Below are 24,025 nucleotides of genomic sequence, written 5' to 3'. Positions count from 1 at the left end.
TGGTCAGGTGGGGTGGGGGAACAATTAGACTGGTCACTTCAATGTGGTGGGATTGAAGAGCCCAGTGAAGAGATCGAGAATATTCGCTCATTTGAACATTTTGAGCGCTGATGTGATGTTTTTGCAGGAGGCCCATTTGCAGGTCAGAGACCAGACACAGCTACGGAAGGGTTGGGTGGGAGAGATATTCCACTCGGGATTTGAAGGTCGGGCCTGGGGGGCTGCAACGTTGATAAATAAAAGGGTTTGTTGCTCGGCTGTTAAGACCCTGCCCGATCTGAATGGCAGACATACGATTATCAGTGGGTCTTTGGTGGGCACCTCGGTGGTCCTACTGAATGTGTATGCTCCGAATTGGGATGATACCACTTATGTTAATAAATTACTGGCCTCTATTCCTTATCTGGATTCACATGAGCTAATCTTGGGGGAGACTCTAATTGTGTTCTAGGTCCTAGTCTTAGGATTTTTCAGGGGTGACAAAAGCGTAGACGAATTTTATGGAGAGGTTTGGGGGGGGGGGGGCAGACTCCATGGCGGCTTTTACATCTGAGAGAGAAGGATTTTGGTTGTCTGCCATGTACACCAGGTCTATTCTCAAATTGATTTTTTTTGTGCTGGGTAGGTCTCTTATTTCTAGAATGCAGAAGGCGAGGTAGGCGGCAACTGTCATCTCAGACCATGATCCACATTATGTGGCTTTAGTATTTGAGCTGGGTCCCTTTCAAAGCCCATCGTGAAGACCAGACACGGGACTGTTGGCAGATAAAGTTTCTGTGATCGCATTTCGCCACTGGGGAGTACATTAAGTTCATAGAGTTCCAGATTGCAGGTTTAGAAGTCAGTGTCAAAGGATGCTTGGCATGTTGCTGTATTGCATCTCATAACTGGTACTAACTGCAGCCAGTCTGTGCCAGTAGAGGAGCCTGGCGAGATCTGGATCTTTCCTTCACTGACGAGATCCAGATCTGCATATGTAAATGAGCCTACTGGCTCTTTAAATGCCCGGACACTGGATGCACCGACACCCGGGATTCAGTTTCTGCGTCTCCGTGGTCTTAGCAGGATGCTGTTTAGTACTGGTTCAAACCAATGTGAGCCAGGCATAACGGCACCTTGGGGGTCTTGCAGGGCATTAGAGACCCCTGGGTGGTCTGGGACAGGGCAGGGCCCTGGCACAACATAATCCAACATAGTGGATTATGTTGCATATTTTATATCTATTTGAAAGCAATGCAGAGAAAACAAAAGTTTCTCAGTGTGCAACTGGTTCATTTACCGTGCTTTAAAATATCTCATAAAATGTCTGCAGTCATGCTTATCCCAGCTTAGCTTCTCGGTCTCTCTGGTGATGTGGTGGTTTATCTATTTATCTCAGAGTCACTACTCGAGCTTAACGGTCACTACCCATGCTCATCCAAACAAGCATAGTGAGCATAGATCACTTACCGGACTCTCAATCTAACACAGAACTGAGCAATTGAACACTATACAACCGTTGCTGGAACTATGTTCATCCAGGCAAGTGGAGATTATTCGATCACACTCCTGACTTGTGCCTTGTAGATGGTGGGTAAGGCAGGAGGCAAGTTATTCTCCGCAGAATACCCAGTCTCTGAGCTATCTTTGTAGCCACCGCAACACGTTGGCCAACAGTGACCCTCCACCAGGATGTCAATGGTGTAGGATTCAACAATGATAATGCCATTGCATGTCAAGGGGAGATGCTGAGTCTTTCTCCAGTGTGCCATGAATGTTATTTGCTATTTAGCACTCTAAGCCTCAATGCCACCCAGGTTTTGCTGCATACAGGCACAGATTGATTCATTATGAGGACTCGCAAATGGGAGTGAAGCGAACTAACTGCAATCGTCATCAAATATCACCATTTATGATGGCGGCAGGATCATTGATAAAACTGCTGAAGATGATTAGGCCTATGTTATTGCCCTGAGGAATTCTAGCAGCAACCATTTTCCTTTGTACTAGGTATGATGCCAACCAGTGGATAGCTTCTCCCCACCCACCAATTCCCGGTGACTTCATTTTACTAGAGTGCCTTGATGCCACATTTGGCCAAATGCTGCCTTGATAACAAGTGCAGCCCCTCTCATCTTATCTCAGGAATGCAGCTATTTCAGTAACATTTGAACCACGGTTGGAATGAGATCTGGAGCATGTGATTTTGATACATCGTGCTAACTTTTTTCTTTGTATTACAAATATTAAAATGATTTGCCCAACCTATTTTCATGAAAGCGGAAATATTTTTGAAGTTTGCATCAAGCTAGTAGTTACCAAAACAAATTCCAGTTCTCTTACCTGCGTGACCAATGGTTCCAGTAACCTTTCTACTGTTACAGTCCGTATTTCCAAGCTTTTGGGATCCCACTTAAGCAGAATAGGCGAAGTTGCAGTTGTCATGTTTGGCTGAAACAATAAAATTGATATTTTATGAATATAATATATATATATAGAAAAGCTACTTTAAAAAAAAATAATGTCCAAAACTGCAGAGCTATGAAATAACTGGTGGACTGAATGCTGAACCTGATGGCAAACAGTCATTTGTTAACTATTGAATGGAAAGAAAAAGTTTAATTTAAGCACTCGTTCCTTGTTCATCATTCTACCACATGAAATATTTCTGGGCAAAATGTACCAAACAATTCAATTATTTTTACATTGGCAAAAGTATCAAGGAAGTCATTCAGGAAACAAAAAAAAAAAAATCTGTCCGCCTGCCCAATCAAGGTGAAGTCACACAGGATCAGTGGTGAGGTGGCAAGATGGATACAGAACTGGCTCGGTCACAGAATGCAAAGAGTAGCAATAGAAGGGCATTTTCTGAATGGAAGGTTGTGACTCGTGGTGTTCCACAGGGGTCTGCCACAGGGATCCGTGGGGCAAACTTTAGAGGAGATGCGCAAGCCAGGTTTTTTTTTTTTTTTTTTTTACACAGAGGGTGGTGAGTGCTTGGGCCGCTGTTATTTGTAGTATACATAAATGATTTGGAGGAAAGTCGTAGCTGGTCTGATTAATAAGTTCGCAGATGACACCAAGGTTGGTGGAGTGGCAGATAGTGCTGAGGACTGTCAGAGAATACAGCAGGACATAGATAGGTTGGGAGATTGGGGACTTGGCAAGAGAAATGGCAAATGGAGTTTAATCCAGACAAATGTGAGGTAATGGATTTTGGTAGGTCTAACATTGAGGGGAAATATACCGTAAATGGCAAAACTCTTAAGAATATTGAAGTTGAGAGGTCTGGCCGTGCAGGTCCACAGATCTTTGAAAATGGCAACAAAAGCGGACAAGGTAGTCAAGAAAGCATACGGATTGCTTGCCTTCATTGGACAGGGCATTGATTATAAAACCTGGCGAGTCATGCTGCAGTTGTATAGAACCTTGGTAAGGCCCTATTTGGAATATTGTGCACAATTCTGGTCACCAGAAGGATGTGAAGGCTTTGGAGAGTGTGCAGAGGAGGTTTACCAGGATGTTGCCTGAGAGTGTTAGCTATGTGGAGAGGCTGAACAGAACGGACGGTTTTCATTAGAACGACAGAGGTTGAGTGGTGATCTGATAGAGGTCTACAAGGTTCTGACAGGCATGGATAGAGTGGATGGGCAGGCACTCTTTCCCAGAGTGGAGGGGTCAGTCACCAGGCAGCATAGGTTTAACGTCCGTGGGCAAACTTTAGAGATGTGCAAGCCAGGTTTTTTCTTTACACAGAGGGTGGCGAGTGCCTGGAACGCATTGCGAGGGGAAGCTGTGGAAGCAGATACATTAACGGTGTTCAAAAGGCATCTCGACAAATACATGGATAGGATGAGTATGGAGGGATTCGGCACTGGGAAATGCTGACGATTTTGGCCATGGGTACAGGCTTGGAGGGCTGAAGAGCTTGTTCCTGTACTGTATTGTTCTTATTCACTGCCAGACTGCTCATCTGACATCAAGGAGTGGATGTGCTATCTCGATATGAGACCAAAATCATCCTCTTTGACAAAGCCTCTCAATTAGCCCTATTTCCCTAGCTACATTCCAAATGAATCAGACTGTTCACAGCCTCTCTCAACAGTTCTGACCCGAAGTTTCTAAAATTTGGATTTTCACCTGGGGCTTTCAGGGGCTGGTTTAGCACACCAAGGCAGGCCAGCAGCACGGTTCAATTCCCGTACCAGCCTCCCCAAACAGGCGCTGGAAGGTGGCGACTAGGGGCTTTTCACTGTAACTTCATTTCATAGAATCATAGAAGTTTACAGCATGGAAACAGGCCCTTCGGCCCAACCAGTCCATGCCGCCCAGTTTTTACCATTCAGCTAGTCCCAGTTGCCCACACTTGGCCCATAACCCTCTATACCCATCTTACCCATGTAACTATCTAAATGCTTTTTAAAAGACACAATTGTACCCACCTCTACTACTACCTCTGGCAGCACATTCCTCACTACCCTCTGAGTGAAGAAATTGCCCCTCTGGGCCCTTCTGAATCTCTCCCCTCTCACCTTAAACCTATGCCCTCTAGTTTTAGACTCCCCTACCTTTGGGAAAAGATGTTGACCGTCTACCTTATCTATGCCCCTCATTATTTTATAGACCTCTATAAGATCACCCCTAAGCCTCCTACGCTCCAGGGAAAAAAGGCCCAGTCTACCCAGCCTCTCCTTATAACTCAAACCATCAAGTCCCGGTAACATCCTAGTAAATCTTTTCTGCACTCTTTCTAGTTTAATAATATCCTTTCTATAATAGGGTGACCAGAACTGCACACAGTATTCCAAGTGTGGCCGTACCAATGTCTTGTACAACTTCAACAAGACATCCCAACTCCTGTATTCAATGTTCTGACCAATGAAACCAAGCATGCCGAATGCCTTCTTCACCACCCTGTCCACCTGCGACTCCACCTTCAAGGAGCTATGAACCTGTACTCCTAGATCTCTTTGTTCTATAACTCTCCCCAACGCCATACCATTAACTGAGTAGGTCCTGGCCTGATTTGATCTGCCAAAATGCATCACCTCACATTTATCTAAATTAAACTCCATCTGCCATTCATCGGCCCACTGGCCTAATTGATCAAGATCCCGTTGCAATCCTAGATAACCTTCTTCACTATCCACTGTGCCACCAATCTTGGTGTCATCTGCAAACTTACTAACCATGCCTCCTAAATTCTCATCCAAATCATTAATATAAATCACAAATAACAGTGGACCCAGCACCGATCCCTGAGGCACACCATTGGTCACAGGCCTCCAGTTTGAAAAACAACCCTCTACAACCACCCTCTGTCTTCTGTCGTCCAGCCAATTTTGAATCCAATTGGCAACCTCACCCTGGATCCCGTGAGCTTTAACCTTCTGCAACAACCTACCATGCAGTACCTTGTCAAAGGCTTTGCTAAAGTCCATGTAGACAACGTCTACTGCACTGCCCTCATCTACATTCTTGGTCACCCCCTCAAAAAACTCAATCAAATTTGTGAGACATGATTTTCCACGCACAAAGCCATGCTGACTGCCCCGAATCAGTCCTTGCCTCTCTAAATGCTTGTAGATCCTGTCTCTCAGAATACCTTCTAGCAACTTACCTACTACAGACGTTAGGCTCACCGGTCTGTAGTTCCCAGGCTTTTCCCTGCTGCCCTTCTTAAACAAGGGCACAACATTCGCTACTCTCCAATCTTCAGGCACCTCACCTGTGGCTGCCGATGATTCAAATATCTCTGTTAGGGGACCCGCAATTTCCTCCCTAGCCTCCCACAACATCCTGGGATACATTTCATCAGGTCCCGGGGATTTATCTACCTTGATGCGCTTCAAGACTTCCAGCACCTCCTCCTCTGTAATATGCACACTTCTCAAGACATCACTATTTATTTCCCTTAGTTTCCTAACATCCATGCCTTTCTCCACCGTGAATACCGATGAGAAATATTCATTCAGGATCTCACCCAACTCTTGTGGCTCTGCACATAGATGTCCTTGTTGATCCTTAATAGGCCCTACTCTGTCCCTAGTTACTCTTTTTCCCTTTATGTATCTGTAGAAGCTCTTTGGATTCTCCTTTGCATTATTTGCCAAAGCAATTTCATGTCCCCTTTTTGCCCTCCTGATTTCCCTCTTAACTCTATTTCGACAATCTCTATACTCTTTAAGGGATCCACTTGATCCCAGTTGTTTATATACGTCATATGCCTCCTTCTTCTTTTTGACCAGAGTCTCAATATCTCGAGTCATCCAGGGTTCCCTACTTCTACCAGCCTTGCCCTTCACTCTAAAGGGAATGTGCTTACCCTGAACCCTGGTTAACACATTTTTAAAAGCCTCCCATTTACCAGCCGTCCCTTTGCCTGCCAACAGTCTCCCCCAATCTACCTCTGAAAGTTCCTGTCTGATACCATCAAAATTGGCCTTGCCCCAATTAAGAATTTTAACTCTTGGGCCAGACCTATCATTCTCCATAGCTATCTTAAAACTAATGGAGTTATGGTCACTTGTCCCAAAGTGATCCCTCACTAACACTTCTGTCACTTGCCCTTCCTTATTTCCCAAGACGAGGTCAAGTTTTGCCCCTTCTCTAGTCGGTCCATCCACATACTGAATGAGAAATTCCTCCTGAATACACTCAACAAATTTCCCTCCATCCAAGCCCCTAATGCTATGGCTGTCCCAGTCAATGTTGGGAAAGTTAAAGTCCCCTACTATTACCACCCTATTTTTCTTGCAGCTATCTGTAATCTCCTGACATATTTGCTCCTCAATTTCCCGCTGACTATTTGGGGGCCTGTAGTACAGTCCTATCAAGGTGATCTCTCCCTTCTTATTTTTCAGTTCCACCCATATAGACTCAGTGGGCGAACCCTCGGATATATCCCCTCTAAGTACTGCCGTGATGTTCTCCCCAATCAAAAACGCCACTCCCCCTCCTCTCTTACCTCCTGTTCTATCCTTTCTGTAGCATCTGTACCCCAGAACATTGAGCTGCCAGTCCTGCCCCTCCCTTAGCCATGTTTCAGTCATTTGAAGCCTACTTGTGACAATGAGCGATTTTCATTCATTCATTCACCTCCCCCACAAGATTACATGACCTCTTGTGGTTAAAGAATCTGTGATGCACAAGGCAATAACCATTGATGGTCTTTTTTTATGCAACATTATGTTTGTTCATAATTTTAAGATTGTCACCTTCTTCAGGGTTCACCCAGCATAAGAAATATAATTTTAAAAAATAAATTTAGAGTACCCAATTATTTCTTCATCCAATTAGGGGCAATTTAACGTGGCCAATCCACCTACACTGCACATCTTTTGAGTTGCAGGGTTGAGACCCACGCAGACAAGGGGAGAATGTGCAAACTCCACACGGGACAGTGACCTGGGGCCGGGTTCGAACCCGGATTCTCGGGGCCGTGATGCAGCAGTGCTAACCACTGCGCCACTGTGCCGACCATATAGAATTGATGGGGACCCTATCAAATTACATGAGAAGATTTTGATGAGACCACTCTTTAACCTTCTAACTTGAGGGAATACAAAGCCAAATGTAATAATAATAATCTTTATTAGTGTCACAAGTAGGCTTGCATTAAACACTGCAGTGAAGTTGCTGTAAAAAAAAACCTAGTCACCGCATTCTGGTACCTGTTCGGGTACACTAAGGGAGAATTCAAAATGTCCAATTTACCTAACAAGCAGGTCTTTTAGGACTTGAGGAAACCGGAATGCCTGGAGGAAACCCACACAGACACTGGGGAAACGTGCAGACTCCGCACAGTGATCGAAGCTGGGAATCAAACCCGGGTCCCTGGCGCTGTGAAGCAACAGTGCTGTGCAACTGGACCGCAATGTCACTCTTTAATCTCATGACCTCAATTTAATCCTTTAATCTCATTCAACATGCAGGATTCTAAACGGTTTGACTGGGTAAACACATCGGCCATTTCCCCTGGCTAGGGAATCTAGAACACAGGGGCACAAAGTCAGGATAATGAGCTGATCATTTACAACTGAGGTGAGCAGAAATGTCTTTATTCAAAGGGTTGTGAATCGTTGGAATTCTCTACCCGAGACAGTTGTGGATGCTCCATCATTGGCTAAATTTAAGACCAAGAGGCTGGATTCTCCGCACCCTGCCCCACAATCGCAGCCGGCGCGGGGCCGGAAATCCAGTTTGACACCAAAATCAGACCCAGCGCCAATTCAGCGATTCTCCGGGCACCGAAAAGCGGCATCACCGGGGAGTACACCGCACCACCGGGGCCATTGCCAGAGGCCTGCTCAAACATCCTCCACTCCGACCGGCCAAGGTCCTGACGGCGTGGAACTAACCTGGTATTGCCGGTCGGGGGTGGGATGATCAGGGGCCAGGGGAGGCCTTATAGGCGGCCGGTGAGTGCTTGAGGATCGGGCGCACGGCCGATCGGGGAGGAGGAGGGGGGGGGTCTCTTTTTCAGGTCCAGCTCCGCGGTCCAAATCCGCCATGGAGCATGGTGTGGCCGCCGCTATGCGCATGCGCGACCTCTGACACGGAAGTGCATGGGCCCCTATCTGCAGCAAAAGCTGCGAGATTTACTCCGGGTCCCTGTTAACCCCCTGCAGGGCTATGAATTTGTGTCACTTTTTTTCCACGGATTTGCAGGAGTAAAACTCCACAGCTTTGATGCCAGCGTGGAGACAGTGTCACAATAATGGAGAATCCAGCCCAAGGTCTCAGGAAATAGAGGTATCTGGAGAGCTGGTGGCAAAGTGGAATTGAGGCCTAGGGACAGTCATGATCATATTGAATGGCAAAGCAGGCTTGAGGGTTATTAAGTCTATTTTGGCTCCCATGTCTTGTTATGTTCTTAACTTCTGGTACCGTTGTTGTGAATTTGAACTGCAGGCCCGGTAAAGCCATTAAATCTTGGCAGTTCCCAAAATTGAGAGTGGCACAGCAGATGGTGACTGACCAAGATGCCATACAATTTAAGCTTCCTCCTGAGAGAATGGACAACATTCTATTAACATTTTATTTTACTTTATTATCAGAGTACTAGCCTTCGTGACTTAAACTACTCACCCTAAATTTTACAGCTCATGCGTAGATCCTATACACTTCAGGAAAATATTGCACTTTGACTTGCTTGGATCCAAATTGGATGACTGCACACAGTCCCATGTTAAATTCCACCAGCCATGATTTTGTCCACTCACTTAGTCAGTCTCTGCCTCTTTCAACTTCCTGCTCCCAGCTGCACAATTTGCTGTGTTGCCTAACTAGGTATCATCTGCAAATTGGGAAGAAGGAATTTTGCTTTGCACCTACTACCTGGAACTGCAGATCTTCTTTCTTCCCATTTTATTGAACTCTCAACTTAGTTAGTCCTCTTGGGGCGAGTGTTATTCCTGCATACAGTTTTTACTTTTCCTTCAATAGCTTTATTTTCAGCCCACCATGTTAAACAATGCGAGTCTACAAAATCTCATGATGTTGCACATAGAAACAGGGTCTATGTGACACATCACATCATGCTCTCCTTCTGTATTCATCATTTCAACCATCAGAGAACCATTTTTTTCCTTGAGACTTGATAGAACCAGAACCAACCTGTTCTGTGTACATTGATTTGACAGAATAATCTGACATCTCTCCAGCAAGTTGTGTGTAGTGGTTAAGCTTCTAGCAATTGAAGCACTGCTTTCCCCATGTTGGACAGGCTTCCTTTTCTTTTCTGTTGTGTCCTCCACAGTGGGTTGAAGGATTATGGAGAACGGGTAGGACGGTGGAGTTGAGGCCAGACTCGAGGGGCTAAATTGCGTACTCCCGCTCCTACGTCATATGTTCTACGGAGGGGATGTTCTGGTTGATTTCGCAATCCAGCTCTTGGTCTGTAACATTGCAGGTAGCAGATGAGGAATATATCAGCCATGATAGAATGGCGGATCAGACCCGATAGGCCAAATGGCCCAATTCTGCTCCTATATCTTATATCAGAGCTTCTTAATGTCAACAGTGTCCTTGAGAGCAAATTTCTCCTTTCTCAGCAAATATGCTCTTACTACGGGATCGCTTGTGCCTAACATTATCCTATCTCCAGCAAAATCATCTGTTAGTTGCCCATGACTATACCTGACTGCCTCTTTACCTCACTTTCCTTCTTTAAGACACTCCTTAAAATCTACCTCTGACAGGTTTTGGTCACCTGATTTTACATCACCTATGTGACTCAGTGCAATCACACATGATCAATATTCTCCCTCTCTTCCTGAGCTCCAGTGTTAAACTCAGAGCATTTATTGATACCATTAGTAGGGAGTACAAAGACAGCCTTTAAGGCCTCCAAAATATCACAAGTCTGGCTTTTCTGCTTCTTAGTGAGGTGCAGGCTGCAATACAGCTCTTGCCCAACACTGATCAGAGATGATACTTTCGGCGTGATCCAACAGCCACGCTGCATCTGAAAGGCAGCTCCACACAGCGCAGTGTGGCTGCTGAAAGCCAGGAGTGACTGCTCCCCGGATCTACCGGTTAGCAACGTCTCGCGAGATTGCGTTGAATCACAATGGTCAGGATCACATTTTGGCAAATCTGCATATTAGAGCGAGGCAGTTAGTCTCACTCTAATGTGCAGATTCCCGAGGCATTGGGATTCAACCCCTTCACCCCAGAGACCTTGGGAGAGCACCATTCAGCACTGGTCCCCACAAATGTTGGGGGTCTCCAAGGGGATCAGAGGATGCCGGCTACATGCTCTTTGGGCAGTATGGTGGCCTGGCACTGCTGATGTCAACTGGGCACCATGGCAGTGCCAGCCTGGCACCCTGGCAGTGCAATCTGGGTGCCAACCTGATGCTGGCAATGTGCCCAGGTTGGCACTGCCAGCTGGCATGTGCAGTGCCAGGTTAGCGCTGCCAAGGTCAGGGATTGTTGCGGAGGCCTCTTGAGATTGTGACACCTCTGATCTTTTGCTACAATGGGGAGTTCCGGCGAGCGGAGCTCCCCACTGTACAAAACGGGGCTATGTGCGGCCTCGGCCACACATCCCCGTTCATGCCCCTTATTCAACGCGACACGCATTGAATAACCATGTGTGTTTCGGCGCTGCGAGTGCCGGGAATCACGCGGCTAAATGTGCTCGCTCGGGGACTTTGTTTCATTTTGGGAGAATCATGCCCTTTATTTGTTCAAGTTTCTTATTTAACTTTTGTGCTAATTTCATAATTGTGCTATTGAGACTGGAAAGACAAGTTTATATCTAATGGACTTAATATTACTAGACATTGGAATAAGTTAGACGAAATTGTAGATACTACAAATTTTGATTTGTTAGAAACAAATTGAACAAGTTTTTTGAAATGTAACAATTTCCCCAAATGCAGAGAAATCAATAAAAGACGAGGTGGGGTGGGGTGGGGTGGAATGTCTTCCGGTGGCGGCGATGTGACGGGCAGTTGCACATAAAATACTGGCTCCAGCCAGGGTACTTGATTTTAGGCCCTTTCTGCCCAGCTAATGGACGATTTTCTGGAGGAAATTTATGTAATTTGAATAAATAAGACCCCTCTCGTATTCAAGTAAAGTCCGGCAGAATAGTTCAAAGCAGAAGTCGAGCAAGGGAGCATCGACAGAATCAAAAGCTCCTCAATCCCCAGCAGGGGGGAAAACATGGCAGCTCCTGTTGAGTTTGTGGCCCCTCAGTGGATGACTGAGAAGTTGGTTAGCTTCTTGACCGATGAATTTAAGAAGTAGCGACAGGCAGTCGCTGAGGATCTGGAGAAGGCAATGGAGGGGGCTTTGGTCCTAATTTGGGCAACTAATGGACAAGATGGACCAGTGGATAGAGGTACATGGGACGAGGCAACGCTGTCAGATCACAGTGATCAGATTGCATCCTTGGAAAGCAAAGCTGGCAGAGGAGCAGAGGGTGCCAAAGGCCAAGATTGACGATCTGAAGAACCACTCCAGTCGGCAAAACGTAAGGATCATCGGGCAGCTGGAGAGTCTGGAGGGTTCCAACTCCATGAACTATATGCCCAAGATGTTCAGAAAGTTGGTGGGGGACTTCTCGACCGAGGCCCAGAGGTTGCTGAGGCAGAAGCCCAGGTTGGGGAGTCACCGGCACCTGGATAAGGAGTGGGTCCTGAGATGGGCGAAGAACCACCAAGACTGTATTTGGGATGGTCAAATGATCAGGATATACCAAGGCGTTGGGGTAGTGCTGGAAGGTATGCAGCATTAAATAAGGCCAAGGCCGCATTGTACAAGTGCAATGCGAGGTTTGATGTGGTGTACCCGGCTCGTCTTCGGGTAACTTTCAAGGACAGAGATTATTATTTTGATGCACCAGAGGATGAGAATGACTTTGTCAAGCAGCACGAACTAGGACTGAACTAAGTGTTTGCAGACTCTGGAGTTTGTTGTTTGAAACAAGGTTGAGGAAGGATGGGTGGGGCAGGTATACCATTGGGTTTTGACTGTAGGGGGCAGAGGGACCTCCATGCTGGTTAATAAGAGGGTGGCTTTTTCTGTGGGTAATATATTGACAGACTCGGGTGGGAGGTACATGATGGTGAGTCGTTGGCAGGCATGGCTGTGGTGTTTGTCAATGTTTATTCACATTATAGCTTCGTTCTGCACTGTAAAATTCTAATCTATGATCTGGCACTTATGTCGCACTGTCTCCTTACTCAGCCTGAGTCTTCAACCGTATGCCCGGTCCGGCAGGTTGCAAATAATAGACGCTGCAGGTATACACGAGGCCTCATGTGGCACCTCCTCCTCCGCGGCCTGTTGGGCTGCTGGCTCTCCATCCTGGGCAGCTCCCTCCTGTTGCTCTGGGCAGGCTCCGCTGCTGCAGCTTCCTCCTCCTCGAGCAGCGACAGCTCGTACAGCCGCAAGGCATCCATCCTCCAGGGCTGCGGCACCTAGCAGGAAGGTCACAAGTGCTGGTTGAATTCCAATATTCATTGTCTGCATGGGGTGAAAGGCCAACATGGTGCGTACTCCCATGCACAACCAGGTCCAATGGGCTACATAGTGGTCCCCGTTGGCACTGCGGGCTCTGCCCCGGCATAACATCCCCCTCCCCCTCCCATCTCCGCTCCCCTGGCCCTGTCAGTGCACAGCACAGTTGGGGCCTCTGGCCCATGACCCTGTTACCAGGGGCACCATCGGCTGGCGCTGTCCTTGCAAGAATTGCGCTCCGCGGCTCCCGTCCGGCACCCCCATAGGGGCTACAGGGGCTGTTGCTCTGGGTGGCTTGCCTGATGCCCCGCCAGCGGGTGGGTGGTGGGGGGCATAGCGAAAGGTGGGGTGCAGGGGTGAAAGCACCCATACGGCTAGTATCACTCTGCAGATCCAGGGGCCAAGATGGGTGGTCAATGGGGTATACAGCAAGATGTCTGCCTTGCAGACTGTGGCAAAGGTGTTCCTTGGCTGGACACCGCCACAGCCCCTGGAGAATACCGAGTCAGGCCCGCTAATGATATTCAAACTGTGTTTACTGTACATGCATTCCAAGCACATTGACGCCGTTGTCAAGGCAACGAAGATTTGAATGAATGAAATTTGCGATTTGGAATCAAATTGGTGCCCACCCTGATTTCGGCATCGGAACAGATTCTCTGCCCAATCGCGTTTCCGGATTTCAGCCGACGGATCAGATGCCACACAAGAAAAGGCCTTATCGTGAATCTATACTAATATAATAACTATTCAGTCCTCTGTCCGAAGAGGAATCAGAAAGTGAAGATTAAAGGGTTATTTTCAGGTTGGCAAATTGTAATTCGTGCCGAGCCACAAGGATCGACGCTAGGGTCTCAACTACTTACAATCTACAGCAATGACTTGGGTGAAGGGACAGAATGGAATAAAGCCAAATTTGCTGACAGTACAAAGAAAGGAAGGATGGTTGGTTGTAAGGAGGATACAGAGGCTGCAAACGGACATCACAAAACAGCTTGCAGGTACAGCAAGTACTTAGGAGGAGGCAGTGGCATAGTGGTATTGTCACTGGACTAATAATCCAGAGACCCAGGATAATGCTCTAAGGACCCGAGTTCAAATCCCACAAGGGCAGATGGTGGAATTTGAATTCAATAAAAATCTGGAATTAGAAACCATTATCGAATGTCATAAAAACCCATCTAGTTCACTAATCATCTTTAAGAAAGGAAATCTGTCATCCTTACCTGGTCTGGCCCACATGTGACTCCACAACAATGCGGTTGACTCTTAAATGCCCTCAGGGATGGGCAATAAATGCTGGCCTAGCCAGCGTCGCTCACATCCCAAGAATAAATATTTTTTAATAAACTTAGGATGGCAATTAGATTGTTGCTCTTTATTACAAGAGGGAAGTCTTGTTGCAACTGTAGTATGCATTGGGTAGGCCACACAGTTTTTTCTTCCTATTTAAGGAGGGGTATATTTGCATTACAGACAGTTCAGAGAAGGTTCAGGAGGTTGCTTCCTCGGACTGTCTGATGTCGGAAAGTAGAGCACGTTGAGCCTATACGCATTGCAGTTTAGAATGAGAGGTGGTTTTATTGAAACACAAGGTTCTCAGGGACTTGACAAATAAATGCTGAGAAGAGGTTGCCACTCATGGGGAAATTTATTTTCAAAATAAGGGATCTCCCATTTAAAGGTGGAGATGAAGAGGAATTTCTTCTCTCAGTGCTGTTAATCTTTAGAGTCAAAGAACAGTCAAGGTTGGACAGTGGACAGTGTCTTTTTCCTCGGATGATGATGTCTAGCACGAGGGGACATAGCTTTAAATTGAGGGGAAATAGATATAAGACAGATGTCAGAGGTAGGTTCTTTACTCGGAGAGTAGTAAGGGCGTGGAATGCTCTGCCTGCAACAGTAGTGGACTCGCCAACACTAAGGGCATTCAAATGATCATTGGATAGACATATGGACGATAAGGGAATAGCATAGATGGGCTTTAGAGTGGTTTCACAGGTCGGCTCAACATTGAGGGCCGAAGGGCCTGTACTGCGCTGTAATGTTCTATGTTCGTCACTGAATAACTCGATTAGACAGATTTTTGATCCACAAGGAAGTCGAGGGTTACGGGAAAAGGAAAGTGGAGTTGATACCAAAATCAAATCAGCCTTGATCCTATTGAATGTCAGAGCAGGCTCAAGCTCTTTTTATGTTCTTTTCATTTCCACATGTTCTTCTATTCGCTCCTTTAGTATGTAGTCACCAATAAGCTGATTGGACTGTGGGCTTGTCCCCATTCTTAAAACAAGAAGGTAATAACATTAGCTGTCTGCCAGTCCACTGGCACTACACTTTTATTTGAATGAATTATTAAACAAGCAATACTTCTGCTATCTCTCCCTCGATTCTTTGTAAACATTTTGATGCAATCTATCTGGACCAAGGGCTTTATTGGAGTTTGATTATTTTATTCAATATATCCTTTTTTTCCCCCAGTTTTAAATGCATTTACATTATTACTCAACTCCTCATTCAATGTTAAGCCTAACTGTTCTCTTACCCTGCTGAATAATGGAGCAAGTTAATTATTTAACTTTCCTGCCTTCGCTCTATCGCCAACTATGGCCGTACCGTACCAGGCCTATCCCCTCAATTGACTTTTCTCACACCAGCCTCTCTTTTCTTTATTGATGTTCCCATAAAAGATTTTACTATTTTGTTTTACGTCCCTTGATAATTTAATAGTTCCTCTTTGCCTTCCTCGATAATTTGAATTATCTCCAATTTCTTCATGCACTCCTCTTCTGTCTACACTCTTTCTTAATTGACAATTATTCTCTGATGTCGTTATTCATCCATGGAGTCACACTGGGGTGTTTAGTTTATTTCCTTCTGGCTGAACATTTTTTTCTGCACTTCATTGAATACAGTTTTAAATGTTTCCTGGTTTGGGACTGGAGTATGTTGCTCTCAAAGTTTATCTGGAATTAAATTGTATTATAATCACTTTCTCCCAAGGGAGCTTTTACTTTGAGGTTTCTAATTAACCCTGCCTCATCACTGCACAATACTAGATCTACAATAGCTTTATCCCTAGTTGGTTTCACATTACACAATTCCAGGAAACTGTTGTGAAAACATTCAACAAACCTCACCTTCCTAACTACCTTTACCAACCTACATGAAGTCCCCATGATTATCACAGTGCCTTCCGAATGCTCTATCCAACTGTATAACCGTTAGGAGATCTGTAAACTAGTGTTTTCTAATTATTCCTAATCTCCACTAATAAGGAATGGATTTCCTGGTCTTCTGAACCAAGATCCTTTGACTACTGTCCTTGTATCATTCTTTATCAGAGCTGCTATTCCTTTTCCATTCGGCCTATCCTTTCAAAATGCTGTGTACCCTGTAATATTTATTTTGGATATTGGTCACCTTGTAACTAATGTCTTTGTAATTACTTTGTGCATTTTATTTTTCTTTAAACCACTATTCTTTGCATGAACCTTATTTGCTGATGCACTATTACCTTGAAACTTCTTCACGGTATGAGTTGGTGCAAATTATTTGAAGGTCATGGAATACAATAGTTAGAAATATAAAAAAGGGAATTTGAACCTGCATCCAGCTTGCATTCTATGTCAAGCCCAATGACTGTAATGCCTCATCTTCGCAGCAAAAGCATTACCATAGGTTCCCAAGGTATCATCCGAGTATCTTAATAAACTTGTAAGTGCTCGACTCCTTTGATTAGAACTCTTGTTGTTGGTACATAAACAAAGACTCTAGCCTCTGATCTTACAACAGAACTGGAGGAAATAGTAGAGTGTGGAAAGCAAAAGCTGTGGGATTCATAGACGAGGAAAGATTTTAAAGTTAATGTACTTGGGGACAAAGAACCAACAGATCAGTTAAAGAACAATGATAATGATCTGTTGAGCAGCTCGCAGAAAAATACTTTTCACTGTACCTCGGTACACGTGACAATAAACAAATCCAATCCAATCCAAGATTAGGCAGTGCAGCACTGGGTGGGAAACAGAGGTCTGGGTAAGTTGTAATCTACTACGGGCATATGATGGGAGCCCAACATAGAGAGAAACAGTGAAACAAGAATCAGCCAAAAATTTAAATTCCCATTTTCCCACATTTAAAACAAAATTCCACTGCTGCATATTATGCCGTTATCGGACTATTCGGAATTAAGATTGTTTTCTTACTACAAACTTAACGGAAATTAAACTGCCAGGTATTCTGAAAAAGAAAGAGAAGGAGACACAAAGCATTGTATTGCCCAATTGTCAACTTGGTTTTAATCAGAAGGCCACAGATGAACAGGATTTGAGCACGTAAAACGTCATGCACTATACAGAGGTGCTGATTTTCAGATGTAATCTGAATAAATTTGCCTATTCCAGTAGGTGTAAATGGCACTACTTTTGGAAGAAGAGAAAACATGCACTTATATAACGCCTTTCATGAATTGTGTCTTTTATAGGTGTTTATAATGTCTGTAAACATGGTATCAGATTGCACACAGCAAGGTCCCACAAGCAGCAATAAAATGTAGGATCAGATTATTTCTCAACCAATGTCACAAAAAGCAATTTCAGAATTGACTGGCAGAATCCCTTCTATTCTGCAAGTAGTACCATCGGAGCATTTACATCCACATAAGAAGCGAGATGGAGCCTTGGTTTAATGTCTCATCTGAAAGATGACACCTTCAAGAGCATATATTTCCCCAGTACTGCATGAGAACATCAGTCTAGATTGGAGACAACACAAAATAAAGGATACAACTAGAGACAATATAGACAATGAAACGTAAAATAAAGGGTATAATTCTAAAGGGAGTGCAGGAGTAGTAGGATCTGGGTGTATATGTGATGGTAGGACTGGATGAGGGCACGGTCAAAGTATACAGCATCCTCGGCTTTATTCTTGGGGGTATGGAATATTCGAACAAGGAGGCTATGTTGAACGGAAATAAATCACTAGTTCAGCCTTAGCTGGAGTTCTGCATCCAGTTCTGGGCATGGCAATTTAGGAAAGATGTGAAAGCATGTTGATTCACGAGAATGGCTCCACGATTCACGAGAATGGGATGTGATGATAGATTGGAAGAGAAGTTAGGATTGTTTTCCTTAGAGAAAATGAAGGAGATTATATAAGGGTATTCAAAATAGTGAGAGGTCTGGACAGAATAGAGGGAAACAGTTTCTCTCTACTCATGAGGATGAACAACAAGAAGGCATAGATTTAAGGTAATTAGTAAAAATAGCAAAAAGTGTTAGAAGGAAAAACGTTTACATGCCGCAAACGGTTGTGATCTGGAATACACTGCCCTAGCAAGTGTGGGTGAAGGCAGGTTCAATTGAAACATTCAAAACGGAATTAGACCGTTGTCTGAAAAGAAACGACAAGCAGGATTGTAGGAAGGCAGGGGAATGGTGCTCAGTGAGTTGCTCATTTCGAGAGCCAGAATTAGGTTATTAATGGAAAAGGAAGAATATTTTAAAACATTATTATTCTTTTCACCGTCACTGGCCATGTCAACATTTCTGTTGCCCATCCCCAATTGCCCTCAATGGGGTGGTGAGCTGCTGCCTTCTCGAACCACTGCAGTTCATGTGGCACAAGTACATCCACAGTACTGCTAGGAAGTTCCAGAATTTGACCCAGCGACAGTGATGGAATGGCAATTTCCATGAAAGTTCCAAGTCAAGATGGTGTGGGCTTAGAGGAAAATTTGCAGGTGGTAATGTGCAGGGTTACAACAGTAGGTGAATTGTAGACATGGGCAAAATGGTGTCCTACCACGCTGTAACAATTATGTGATGCGCTGACAACGTTGTAGTGGCTCTTGAACCCACTAACTTATGAAAGTGGTAGAATGCCAGCACTGAGCCACGGTTGACACTGAAGGAATTCTCCTGGGGTTCGAATTAAAATTCCTCTCTCAACCAACACTAAAACAAATAGTTAATACACTCATTCATTCATTATGTTTCTGGGACCTTGCTCTGTATAAATTAATGACTGCACAAGTGTCCATACTACCATGGGATCTGGAATGCACTGCCTGAGTGAGTGTGGTGAAGGCAGGTTCAATTGAAACATTCAAAACGGAATTAGATCATTGTCTGAAAAGAAACAGCATGCAGAGTTGCAGGAAGAATAACCAAGGTAATGCCTTGGTTATAAATTATTACGGCCATGATAAGTCACGATATAAATGCAAGATCTTCCTTTCTAAAAAAGTGCTTCAACAAATATGTGATAAATTTAAGCGTACATCTCGTAACAAATGCACTCAATTGATTACTAAGTACACATGCATCAATTACAACCATAATACTTTCATTCAAAACGTGTAAAACAGATCTGGTGATCATCAAACCGACACAGGCAGTGTGTGAATAACAACATAAAGATAACAAATCATTTAAGACCTCATTTTGTAAACATGAGCGAAGAAACAGCTAACTTCCTTTGCGTTGCAGCTCATTCACTAATACAAAAAAAAAATGAATTGCACTAGTGGACAGAAAAAGATCAGTTATTTTAAAATGTATAGGCTGAATTCCAGATCGCAGACAATGAAACTGTAAAAAAATGCTGAATTGATTGTCGTAGGTTTAAAATTAAATGCTGATGGTGTCTTATAATATTGGCATTTTAATTTCTCTTCCAAGTAACAATTTTCCATTCAGATATAAAAACTGAACCAAGGATAATCAGAATATCAATTAATTTTGAATTCAAAATATATATTCCCCAGTTTCTACAGCTCAGGGAGGTTCACTTCCAACTGAAGCAGCCACACTTTTATTCTCAAAACTACTGCCAGTCAATTATTCATTAAGCTGTTTAAAAAACATTTTAATGCATAACATTAACTGTTTATGTCAAAGATTTACACATAGATTCAATAACCTTTGGGAAGGGATATACATCCAATCTCAAAGCTTACATTTGATAAAGGTCTTGCATTTGTTTAGCATCTTTTGCGGCCTCTTTACATTCCAATATATCCGAAATCGACATGAAGTTGTGAAAGATTGCATAATTAAATGCAAACAGAGCTTCCACATTTTTATGTTTCAATAAGATTGTGGTAGTCACCACTGTTGTACTATACGGCGTTGGACTGAGGTGAGCACAAGTAAGAAGTCTTACAACACCAGGTTAAAGTCCAACATGTTTGTTTCAAACACTAGCTTTCGGAGCACTGCTCCTTCCTCACCTGAGGAAGTTTGAAACCTAGTGTTTGAAATAAACATGTTGGACTTTAACCTGGTGTTGTAAGGCTTTTTACTGTATTATGTTGTATGTATGGGTATTACGGTAAGGCCCCTGTACTACAGGTACGGGGTAGATCCCTGCCTGCTGGCTCCGCCCAGGAGGCGGAGTATAAATGTGTGTGCTCTCCGAACAGCAGCCATTTCGTAAGCTGCTGTAGGAGGCCACACATCTCTGTATAATAAAGCCTCGATTACATTCTACTCGTCTCGTCGTAATTGATGGTGCTTTTTCAATTTATTACACAGAGATTTTTCAGAGATGGACCTCCGCATCAAGCCGGGTCGCCTGCAGCTGCATCCTCAAGCAGACAACGCCAAAAAGGACTTCCAACATTGGCTAGCTTGCTTTGAAGCATACATCGGGTCTGCGCTAGACCCACTCTCAGAAGCACAGAAGCTCCAGATTCTGTACACGCTGCTGAGCTCCAACGTTTTTCCCCTCGGCCAGGATGCGCCTACCTACGCAGAGGCCATGGCGCCACTGAAGAAGAATTACGTTCAGCAGACCAACAAGATCAATGCCAGGCACCTCCTATCCACACGGCACCAACTTCCCGGTGAGTCTGTGGAAGATTTCTGGCGTGCCCTGCTCGCCCTGGTGAGAAACTGTGACTGCCAGGCCTTTTTGGCCACTGAACATTCAAACCTGCTAATGAGAGACTCGTTCGTTACAGGCATAGGTCCTGACTACATCCGCCAAAGCCTCTTAGAAGGGGCCACGCTTGACCTCGCGGCGACCAAGAAACTAGCGCTCTCGCTCACGATCGCCTCAAGCAACATACAGGCTTATGCCCCTGACCGCATGGCCCCCCCCCGTGCATCGTGGACCCCATCAGCGACCGCCTTCAGCCAACCCCATGCCCGCGCCGCGCGGCAGCCAACCAACCCCAGGGGACCTAGGTGCTACTTCTGCGGACAGAAAAAGCACCCCCGGCAGCGCTGCCCAGCGTGGAGCACGCTCTGCAAGGCCTGTGGCAAGAAGGGACATTTTGCTGCAGTGTGCCAGGCCCGCAAAATCGCCGCAATTGTCCCGGCACCCCCCATGTGCAGCCGGTGGGCGCCGCCATCTTCCTCTCCTAAACCACGTGCGGCCCGTGGGCGCCACCATCTTGCTTGCCTCAGAACCAATGGGCACCGCCATCTTGCCTACCCCAGGACACGTGCGGCCCGAGAGCTCCGCCTCCTTGCCTGCCCCAGGACACGTGCGGCCTGTGGCGCCGCCATCTTACCCGCCTCAGGACCCCTGCCCGTCGGGCACCTCATCGGGCCGCTCATCGCCTGCAACCGCCGACGACCAGCTGCGTCTTGCCTCGGTCACGATCGACCAGTCTCGACCGCACAACCTCGCGACTGCTTCGACAAAGGTGAAGGTCGACGGGCATGAGATATCCTGCCTTCTGGACTCCGGGAACACAGAGCTTCATCCACCCCGATACGGTAAGGTGCTGCTCCCTCGCGGTACATCCCGCTCACCAAAGAATCTCCCTGGCCTCTGGATCCCACTCCGTGGCGATCTGGGGGTACTGCATTGCCACCCTCACCGTCCAGGGCGTAGAGTTCAGCGGCTTCCGGCTCTACGTCCTCCCCAACCCCTGCGCTGCCTTGCTACTCGGCCTGGAGTTCCAGTGCACCCTCCAGAGCCTAACCCTGAAAGTTGGCGGGCCCCTACCATCCCTTACTGTTTGCTGCCTCGCGACCCTTAAGGCCGACCCTCCTTCCCAGTTTGCAAACCTCATCCCGGATTGCAAACACGTCGCCACCAGGAGCAGACGGTACAGCGCCCAGGACAGGACCTTCATCAGGTCTGAGGTCCAGCGGCTGCTGCGGGAAGGTATCATCAAGGCCAGCAACAGCCCCTGGAGAGCCCAAGTGGTAGTGGTGAAAACCAGGGAGAAAAACAGGATGGTCGTTGACTACAGTCAGTCCATCAATCGGTACACACAGCTAGACGCATGCCCCCTCCCACGCATATCTGACATGGTCAATCAGATTGCACAGTAACAGGTCTTATCGACAGTGGACCTGAAATCTGCCTACCATCAGCTCCCCATCCGTAAGGCGGACCGCCCATACACTGCGTTTGAAGCAGACGGCCGCCTTTACCATTTCCTTAGGGTTCCCTTCGGCATCACCAACAGGGTCTCATTGGCTGTGCGACATTGGAGGCATTACCTGGCCGGCAGGAGATTCACTCTCCTCACTGACCAACGGTCGGTTGCCTTCATGTTTAACAACGGGGTAAGATCAAAAACGATAAAATCTTGAGGTGGAGGATCGAGCTCTCCACCTACAATTACGAGATTTTGTATCGCCCCGGTAAGCTCAATGAGCCCCCCGATGCCCTGTCCAAAGATACTTATGCCAGCGCACAAGTGGACCGACACCAGACCCTGCACGACGATCTCTCTCACCCGGGAGTCACCCACTTTTACCACTTCATTAGGGCCCGCAATCTGCCCTACTCCATCGAGGAAGTCAGGGTTATCACCAGAGACTGCCAGGTCTGCGCGGAGGGTAAACAGCTTCTACCAGCTAGACTGTGCGTGCCTAGTGAAGGTCTCCCGCCCCGTTGAACACCTCCGCGTGGACGTCAAAGGGCCCCGCCCCTCTACCGACCGCAACACGTACTTTCTTAATGTGGTCGACGAGTATTCCCGATTCCTCTTCGCCGTCCCATGCCCGATATGACGTCTGCTGCCGTCATCAAAGCCCTCAATACCAACTTCGCTCTGTTCGGTTTCCCCGCCTACGTCCACAGCGACCGGGAATCCTCATTTATGAGCGAGGAGCTGCGCCAGTACCTGCTCAACAGGGGCATTGCCTCGAGCAGGACGACCAGCTACAACCCCAGGGGAAACGGACAGGTGGAGCGGGAGAATGGGACGGTCTGGAGGGCCGTTTAGCTGGCCCTACGGTCCAGAAATCTCTCAGCCTCCCGCTGGCAGGAGGTCCTCCCCGCTGCATTTCACTCCATTCGGTCGCTCCTGTGCACCGCGACCAACGAAACCCCCCATGAATGTCTCTTTGCCTTCCCCAGGAGGTCCACCTCCGGGCTTTCGCTCCCAACGTGGCTGGCAGTTCCAGGACCCATTCTCCTCCGCAAGCACATGCGGCTTCACAAGGCGAACCCGTTGGTTGAGAGAGTACAGCTACTCCATGCAAACCCGCAGTACGCCTACGTAGTGTACCCCGACGGCCGCCAAGACACAGTCTCCCTCAGGGATCTGGCACCAGCTGCCCCCCCCCTCCCCTCCCCCCTGGTGACCCCCCCCCCCCCCCCCGGCACACCCCACCGCGGCCCCTGCTCCAGGACAATCCGTCCTCCCCTTTCTCCCACCTGAGGATGAAGAGGATTTTGACACGCTCCCGGAGTCACCGAAGACCAAGCCGACGCCTGTGTCGCCACCAGCACTGCGGCGCTCCCAACGACAGATCAAGGCGCCCGATCGTCTAAATTTGTAACCTTCTCTGTAATTTTAAAACCAATCTGTACGTATATAGTTTTCCACCACCCCCGCTGGACTCATTTTTAACAGGGGGTGAATGTGGTAGTCACCACTGTTGTATTATATTGTATATATGGGTATTACGGTAAGGCCCCTTTACTACAGGTACGGGGGTAGATCCCTGCCTGCTGGCTCCGCCCAGGAGGCGGAGTATAAATGTGTGTGCTCTCCGAATAGCAGCCATTTCGTAAGCTGCTGTAGGAGGCCACACATCTCTGAATAATAAAGCCTCGATTACATTCTACTCTCGTCTCGTCATAATTGATAGTG

At 46.4% G+C, this 24,025-nt stretch overlaps 1 protein-coding gene across 1 annotated transcript in view; it reads right to left on the bottom strand.

Moving 5' to 3' along the window:
• ctnna2 (catenin (cadherin-associated protein), alpha 2) overlaps positions 1–24,025 on the bottom strand; it is a 1,959,617-nt gene that overhangs the window by 1,900,261 nt on the left and 35,331 nt on the right. The window contains exon 2 of the mRNA XM_072497636.1: positions 2,323–2,430. Coding sequence (XP_072353737.1) covers positions 2,323–2,424 — 102 coding nt within the window. The 5' untranslated portion in view covers positions 2,425–2,430. The remainder of the gene's footprint in view (positions 1–2,322; positions 2,431–24,025) is intronic.

This window comes from Scyliorhinus torazame, chromosome 3, assembly GCF_047496885.1.
Source record: "Scyliorhinus torazame isolate Kashiwa2021f chromosome 3, sScyTor2.1, whole genome shotgun sequence".
Lineage (NCBI taxonomy): Eukaryota > Metazoa > Chordata > Chondrichthyes > Carcharhiniformes > Scyliorhinidae > Scyliorhinus > Scyliorhinus torazame.
The sequence above is the reverse complement of the archived record's forward strand: the minus strand, read 5'-3'. Positions and strand labels throughout refer to the sequence as shown.